The sequence below is a fragment of the Coturnix japonica genome, chromosome 21 (assembly GCF_001577835.2).
Source record: "Coturnix japonica isolate 7356 chromosome 21, Coturnix japonica 2.1, whole genome shotgun sequence".
Lineage (NCBI taxonomy): Eukaryota > Metazoa > Chordata > Aves > Galliformes > Phasianidae > Coturnix > Coturnix japonica.
Window position 1 is genome coordinate 5,129,743 of NC_029536.1, and position 8,620 is coordinate 5,138,362.

At 47.9% G+C, this 8,620-nt stretch overlaps 1 protein-coding gene across 1 annotated transcript; it reads right to left on the reverse strand.

Moving 5' to 3' along the window:
- Window positions 1-285: 285 nt before the first annotated feature.
- LOC107323251 lies at window positions 286-4,062 on the reverse strand. Its single transcript, XM_015882119.2, has 6 exons — window positions 3,544-4,062; window positions 2,244-2,337; window positions 1,997-2,105; window positions 1,656-1,843; window positions 1,320-1,445; window positions 286-866 (listed from the first exon to the last, which is right to left on the reverse strand). The coding sequence occupies exons 1-6, from the start codon at window positions 3,947-3,949 to the stop codon at window positions 812-814; spliced, it is 978 nt and encodes a 325-aa protein (XP_015737605.2). The 5' UTR covers window positions 3,950-4,062; the 3' UTR covers window positions 286-811.
- Window positions 4,063-8,620: the final 4,558 nt, after the last annotated feature.

Consider the following 8,620-nt stretch of genomic DNA (forward strand, 5'->3'; position numbering starts at 1 on the left):
TTGTTTGGGCAAAAATGCCACAGGGACAGAGGAGGACAGAAATCATACTAGAAGGAAATGATGTGTGGCAGTGCAGATATCCTCGACAGCCCATGGAGGATCTTTGCCGGACAGATGGATATTCTTGAAGAAAGTACAATACATCAAATACCCCATTATTGCAGATTTTCCTAAGGGACTGCTCAGCTTTGCCCCTCCACTGTCCTGGGATGAGCTGCAGGCACTGTGAGGAGCTGCAGGCCAACACAATGGAGCTGCAGGCTGCCATGGGACCTTCCCTCCACCTCCTCTGCTCTGGGCTCTACAACGCCCACATCCCTTCCTAGGGTGCCTCTTGTTCCCCCGTCTGTACACAGAGCCAGGGTGGCACCATCCTAGGGGAAGAACTCAGCACTTGCACTTGTTAAAGTTGATGTGGTTGGAGACTGCCAGGCTCTCTGATTTGTAAAGCCTTCAGCCGAAGGCCTTGCTCCCCTCAAAGGACTCCATAGTTCCTCATTTCATACGGTCCTTGCAGGACCTAGCAGACTGCCCTTCCCAAAGCCCTGCAGGTGAACATGGCGCAAGACAAGCGATGACAAACCCCCAACTTATAAGGTGTTCCAATGATCTTTATTTGGCACTTCATGTAAAGGGAATGGCTCTGCTTTGCTGTTACAGCAGAGGCAATGATGGTAACAAACGAGTTATCTACAGTATCAATATGGCTCCTCTCAGCCCCGGTACTGCCAATCTTGGGGCTTCAATTTCATGGCCATGGTGTGAGTGGGCACAGTATGAGCTGGTTGCACTGCGCCCGCCTGATGGTCTCTCATTTGCCCTTGTGTTTTTCATTGGCTTCATGGAGCTCCATCTTCTTCACAAAGCTGTAAGGGGAGAAGCAAAGATGTGCACTTGGAATCACAAAGAAGAAGGCAGAGATATCCTGCTCACCCTCAGCAGAGTATGAGGGACCAGCTGCATTCGTGTGACACACGTGAAGCTCATCATCCCAGCGCTGGGATGTGGGACCAGGTAGGGACGGGTCCTCCAGGCAAGATGCCTCGGTGTCCTTACCATCCCAGGGGTGGGATGGTCTCCATGGAGTGGAAAGGCAGAGCCAAATCCCAGCAGCACCCACCCACCCTCTGCCCCCAGTTCTGCCTTCTCGCATCTCCTGGGCTGGAAGGCAGCTCTGGCTCTAGGGCACAGCCTCAGGAGCATGCTGCTTTCTATGGCACCAGGCTCTAAGGGTAAGGCAGTCCCTCCCAGCTCTGCTGGCAGGGCGAGGGAGGCACTGGCCACTGCAGGAAAATCCTCTCGCTGCTGCAGATATTTACCTGATGTACTCCTTGGGTCGGCCAGCATGGAGCCAGTTTTGCTCCACCTTCTTCCTCCATCCTTCCCGGTTCACCTTGTAGGACTCCAAGGTGGACAGGACATGTCTCGCCCACAGTGACTGGTGACTGCAACAGCAGAGAGAAACTCCTGTTCACACCCTGTTTGAGATGCAGCCTTCCCCAGTACCTGCCCACTGCCACCTCGGCACCCCATGCTGCCTTGGAGCCCCAGCACCCGTCATGGTGGGATGAGCTTCAGGCTCCCCTGACCCCACATTTGGTCATTCACAGCCCGTGGCTTCTGCCAAGCCTTGCTGGGAGCTGCTGCACACTTACTTGGGCGCTGCCATGTGTGCTGGAGGGGCCACTGTCCTCTTCTCTGCTCGAGGAAGCTGGCACGTAATCTCCTCGCTAGATTTCTTGCTGGAGATTTTTACTGGTCGAGGTTTCTCCCTCTCCTGTGTGGTGCTCTTAGGAGAGGTGAACCGCTGCTGGACTTGGGGTGTTGTGAAGTGTGTCCTTGCCTGTGTGAGAAGTAGAGGCAGATGGGAGCCCACATCGCCATAAGGAAACGAAGTGCCACAATAACAGAGGGGATGAACTTGGTCAGGAGGGCTCTCCTGGGATTCCCTCTCCATAGAGCTGTGTTTCTTGACCCATCACCCCAGTGCAAGTACCTGTGATGTTCCCAGCTGTCCAAGCAGAGGAGGAAGCTTGACTTCTTCCTTCCTCTCCTTCATCTCCGGGCGTCTCTCTGCCCGTTTCTTTGCAATAGGCGGCAGAACACTGCAAGCAACACGGGGAGCTTGTTGGAGAGCAGCAGGAGCCTGGAGGGAGCTCAACGTGCCCAAGGGCCGAGGAAGGGGCTCCTCGCAGACAAATGGGAGCTCAGGGGGTCACGCTGTCAGTTCCCAAAGCTCTTACCATACAGGCTCCTTATAGGTCCCATCTTCTGCCAGCAGGTCACGTATCCAGATGGGTGGAATGTGGCCAGTGAGGAACTGGCGTTCTCGATACTCTGGAAGCACAAAGCAAAGAAGCTGATCACAGCTGCATCTCAGACACTGACCACAGCACAGCCATGCCAGATGCACGTGCATCTGCTGCTGCTCTCTGGCCTGGCCCCTTATCCTTTGGGGCTGGGCATCCTAGGGGGGACACCGTGCTCTCCAACTACCACTCGTTCCCAGCTCTCCATTTCCAAAGGCCCTGCTGATCCCTCAGCAGTTCCTGAACCCATTGCTTCCATGGGTCCCCTTTGGGAAAGGAGGTGATCTGCGACATACTGCCATGTTGGAGAATCTCTGGCATGAGCAGCGTGGAGTCAGAGGCACAGTAACACAATCTTGCTTTTCTATGTTACATTATGGGTCTACCCCCACCCTGCCACTGCCTGCTGTGCAAGGAAAGCCAAAGCATCGTGCAGATCTACTATGGGTCCTCACGTCAGCCATGTAGGCACAGGAAATGTGCTTGCCAGACTTGTAGGGTAAATTAGCAGCAGTTGAAATTATTCCTGGGGCCCCATCTACAGTTCTTCATCCTGCCTTGGGTGAAGCACTGTAGGGATGTAAGGCTGGGCTGGAGAACCTTCGCAACAGAGAAAGGCTGAGCAAGCTCTGGGCTTGTCTAGAGTGGGGAAGGCAGACCTTGTTACAATTTTTCTGTCTATAAAAGGAGCTAAAAAGAAGAACAAGAGTGACTTTTTGCATGCTAACGGTGATAAGACAATGGGGAATGGCTTTAAACTAAAAGAGGGGAAATTTAGGCTAGATGTTGTAGGAAATTCTTTACTCAGGGCAGCGAGGCCCTGGCAGTGCTGCCCATTGCCAAGAATGGGGCCTTGGCAAGAATGAGCTGGTGATGGGCGGCCAGCCCATGGCAGGGGGGTTGGAAATGGAAGATCTCTCAGATCCCCTCGAACCAAATGATATAAAGATTCACTGGCTTGTAGGGAAGGCTGCAATCAGCTTCTCATTGCTGCTTCCCAACCTGATGTGGAAGGGGAAGGGGGGGCTGTATTCGGGTTGGCCGGGCTGGAATTTGGCAGGCCCTGCACCAGCCCTGTCGGCTCGGCCTGCATCTCCACACCGGGGCCTAGCATTGGGATGGGCCGGAGGGAGAGCTCTGTGCGGCCTGTGCCAGGCAGCACACACACACAGAGCCTGGAAGCACCCAGGAGAGCAGTTAGATCTTAGGGAATGACTTATATCAAACTGCCCACCAAAGGCTTTGTAGGCCTCTCCAGCTCCTGAGCTGCAATACAGATCTATGCAAAGAATCTGCATGGTCAGCACCATGATAAAGCAAATCCCACATAGATATTTTCTATGCACAGTGCTGCCCATTGCCAGGTATGGGGCTCTGGGCAGGCCTGGGCTTGTGAGGGGCGGCCAGCCCACGGCAGAGGGGCTGGAAATGGATGATCTCTGAGATCCCCTCCAACCAAACGATATTAAGATTTTCTGGCATGTAGGGAAGGCTGCAATCAGCTTCTCCCTGCCGCTTCCAACCCGTGGTGGAAGGGGAGGGGGCTGGATTCGGGTAGGCCGGGCTGGATTGGGGCAGGCTCTGCGCAGCGCCGTGCCCTCATGCAGTGCCGTGCTGCCACCTGTCGGCTCGGCCTGCATCTCCACGCCGCGGCCTAGGATTGGGATGGGCCTTAGGGAGAGCTCTGTGCGGCCTGTGCCAGGCAGCACACACACACAAAGCCTTTTCTTCTCTTTGACAACGCAGTGTGGGCACTCTGGGTGCTGCCTGGAAAAGGTGGCTCTTCTTGGTGGGCTCCCTTCCCAGGCAGCTGGGGGCTGAGGCAGCAGAGGCCTCCCTGCCCTCCCTCAGGGTTCTTTAAATAGGTCAGCAGCAGGTGACAGGATGAAATTGCCCTTCATTTTATTGTAAGGCAGCTGCAGACGATGTCCTTCCCTGTGGCTAACAGCGGGGTTTTCGGTGGCAGTGTAATGATTTTAATCCAGCAGTTTTTATTAACTCTGGTGTTGCCGTGTGCTTGTTCAGCCTCACCCTAGAGTGCTGTAGCAGTGTCAAGAGGATTATGAGCTGCTCATAAACTCCAATATCTCAGAAACCAGAATATGGAACACCTCCCTCTGAGGACAGACTGAGAACTTGGGCTGTTCAGACTGGAGAGGAGAAGGCTCTGGGGAAACCTGAGAATGGCATATCAGTATCTAAATAGTCCATAGGAAAGAATCATTAAGTTTGGAAAGACCACTGAGATCATCTGGTACAACTGTTAAGTCATTACTTTCAGAGTGGCCTGCAGCCCAAGGCAATTCCTCTTCACTCAACTGGATACCTGTGTTCAATGTGGATTTGTTTCTGCATTCCCTAGTTACCCAAAGCTCCTTTAGCAGCCAGCAAAGATCAAATAAGCAAATACCAGAATGATTAGGGCACTGTTCCCATATCTTAAGGTAGACATTCAAAGCAGCCACTTGTATTGTACCCCTGGGCTGGCTGTGCTATCTAATGAGATGCTCTCAGTCCTTAAAAGTTTGTCTTGGCAGCTGGCCCTGAGATGAAATGGAAGTGGGATCTGTTGGTTTGCATGTCTCACAGTGTCCACCAGTAAAATTGGCAGGTACATCCAATGGTAACGCTGGTAGTGCTTTGAGCTGTAAGTTCCAGCTTTTGCTTTTGGATTTACCAGTGAAGAGCAGCAGAAGTGACATTTCCAGGTAGGGATTCCAGCCCCTCATATTGCCCACAGAGACTAGAATTCATGCAACATTCAAATATTTCTCCATTTTAGTAGTGACACAGTCTGTAATAGTCAGTCATTGAACATTTGGTCTCAGCAGCTGTAATCAATAAATGATGAAGAGGCAGGTGATAAACCCTGAGACAGGGAAAGGAGAGTTATGCAAAAAAAATTGAGCTCACCATGTCAGAAGCTGCCTCAAATGAGGTACTTGCCAATTCAATGTAGCTGTCTTTGGATACCTCACAGGAGGCTGAGCTGACTGAAAGGTGATCAAAAGGCTGTTGTTGGTGAGGATAAAGCCAAACTAGTTTTCATGACAAAATTACTCTATGGGAGGAGTGCTTTGTACCGACCAGGTCTGAGTCAGCTGTTTTGGCCTGAAGACACAGGGTATTATCTAGGGAACACAAGTGGAAATGAAAAGAGTTTGCTGAGCATACAGTGCTCAATTAGTCCCCTCTCATTGGGCTGATGACCCCTTTTACTTTCCAGAGAAGTATGGGAGCACCATCAGCTGTGTTTGTTTGAGACTCCAGTTGGTCTTTATCTTACCTCCCCTATTCTTGGCAGCAGTTCATATCCCTTCCCTTACAGTAGCTCAGATGCTTGTCAGCCCTTCCACAAGTTGTTTCAACTCGCATTCTCTAGGAAAGCCCAGAACCACAAAGGTGTCTGCTTAGCATCTGTGGAAGAATGGAAGGTAAAGTAATACCTCCTGCTGCCACTGAGCTGCCACATCACTGTGCCTTTTAAAACTGCAGCCTTGGATAAGTGCCTCAGATGTGAAATTATTAAAGAGGTAGTCTTGGAGAATCCAGAGAAGTAAAATGGTTTGGCTTCAACAGGTGGGATAAACTTACCTAGATCGTGTAACAGCATAAGGGAAACTGTGCTACTGGCTTCCTCTTCTCCAGAGCTGTGGTTAGCTTTTCCTTGCTTGTCACAGAGTGATAGGATCACAGAATCACTGAGGTTGGAAGGAACCTCTGAAAATCTAGTCCAACCCCTTTGCTAAAGCAGGTTCCCATAGAGTACGTGAAACTGTCCAGCTGGGTGCAGTTTGCATGTTTACCTGAAGTTGCTATTGTGGAAATTTTGCCTTACACCAGAATTTCATGCAGCTCTGATATATGCCCCTGACAGCACATGACAAAAATATTAATCACCTAGTAAACTCAGTAAAGAAGAAATAGGAGCCCAGCCATGGACTTGATGTGTATTGCAAAATCACTTTAGTTCTTTTTCAGCCACTGTGGTCAGCTCTTTGCAGACTTTCTGGCAGCTCTGAACAAATCTTATAGCTAGGACTTAGTACAAGGTCTGGTCTGAGATCATATGTCACTTCAGAACCCTGGATTTATTCTCTTGGCAGGGTCAGAAAAGTTAACTGAGATGTTTATTTCAGATCAGAGAGATACTCGGTGGTTATAAAATGAAAGAAACAGAGAATGAACATATAATAGTTGGATTCTGTTGTGAAAGGAAAAGAAAAAGGAAAGAAAAGGAGAGGAGAGGAGAGGAGAGGAGAGGAGAGGAGAGGAGAGGAGAGGGAAAGGAAAAAGGTAATGTCCAATAATCTACCATAGGAAAGAAATTAACAAAGGGATTAAATGAAAGTTATTCAATTTTGAACAAAGCCAAAAATAAGTGTGAAAATAAATGATATTCTAGGAATTCTCACTCTTGAAATGGGTTTATTTGGATTGTATCTACAGTGTTTCTGGCTCTGGTCTCCAATTCTATTTCCTGACTTCCATTCACATGTAGGACTAATGTAGACTCAGGATAAGAACATCAATACTTGTAGTTCTTGATTTGGACGCTAAGAAGGGGCAGATGTAAAAATACATTTTCCAAGCCATGAGTGCATGGACCACAAGGAGAAGCTGGTTTGCACCTTCACATTCTTGCCTACATTTGCAGCTGATCAGCATTGTGTGTTTAGTTATAAGACTGTGTCTCATCTATGTGCTACTCAAGACAGATGTGCATGCAAGTACCAGTTGAAGGGCAGTATGTCTGCAGAACTAGGGGTGTTATAATTCACTGACCTCATCCTGCTGAGGTTTGGGGGTTTGTGACAAAGGAATACTAGAGTGCTAAAGCTTTGAGGCTTTGGGAGATGTATCTTCAAAACAGACACTGGCAGATGCTGGTAGCACATTTTACCAATTGAAATATTCCAATTCACCAATTCATAAGTTAAGTTGGGTTGGAATAAACCTCGGCAGAGTTCTGCTCCAACCTATTGCTCCAACAAGAGTCAGATGGGGCTTTTCAGGCCTTTTTTCTTATCATGCCTAGAAAACCTATGAGGGCAAAGACTGCACAAGCTCTCTGGACATCTTTCAACAACTGATTGCTTACATTAAATGGATGTGCATCATCCTTATCTGTGGAGCTTTTAAATGTATGCCAATCTATGTAACAGAAAATGAGCCAAGGAATTTACTTACTGTTTTATAAATGACAGTAAATTATAGTTTCATCTTTGAGTGGGTCTGGAGAAACCAAAATATGGAACATTTCTGTTCACATAGGGCAAAATTATTAGGAGAAGGAGGAGCTGTAATGATCAGTATAAGAATTAGTCTCCCCAGTTGTTCTTCTCTCCTGTGGATCTGTTTTGTTCCATGCTGTCAATAGACAAAGTGAGGCGATGCTTTTTGTTTTGGAGTGAGAAAAGAGGAGTAGAAATATAGAGACAACATCTTTGGTATAAATTTAGTCTGTCAGTACTGTCTGACACTTGACCTACTATCCACGGGAGCTCAACTCCTGCCTCAGAGCCGTGGATCCTTGCTGTAATGTACTGTAACATTTACATCATGACTATCTTTAAATCCACTGCTTAGTAATATACGGTCACTGAGGCACAGAGAGGTGCTGGGTAACTTGCCAAGAGATTGATGGAATGTACTAATATTGAATTTGCATACATAGCCTCTCAGTTTGCATTCCTTCCCTGTGATGTCTTACAAGAGCAAGTAAAATATGGCTTAGTCAAAATGAGTAAGGTTTTTAATGTTTCTTACAATGCCTTATACTCATTTTTAAGCTACTAGTAGATTTCTTTCTTCCCTAGTACATGCTTCTTTCCATCCTTAGCCAACATTGATCTATTCCTGTTGTATGTATATAATCAGAACTGATTCTGTCACTTGTTCAGGAAGCATGTAGTATCCCAAACTGTGGCATTGACTATCCAATTTAAAACCACTGATTGTTCTGACTGGCTTTAATACGCTGCTTCCTTTTTCATCCCTTTCCTACACAAACTGATTTCAGGCACTTTCTTAAAACTCTTTGGTGAAAAAAAAATATATATATCATATAAGCAGATTTTCATACCTATGTATATTGATGGAAATTATTCTAATAGTCATTTATTGTGCTGTTAAGGGAATCGTGTGCAAGATCAGAGACAGGGAATGTCAGTTTTACATGGAGTGGTGTGGGACTTCACAGTCCTGAAGACCTTCATCTGGGATCTCTGATATCTTACTCTCTACTAGACCTTGTTTATTTTTCATTTCTTACTGGAGGGAGAGGGTGTGAGGAATGGACCTACTTAACC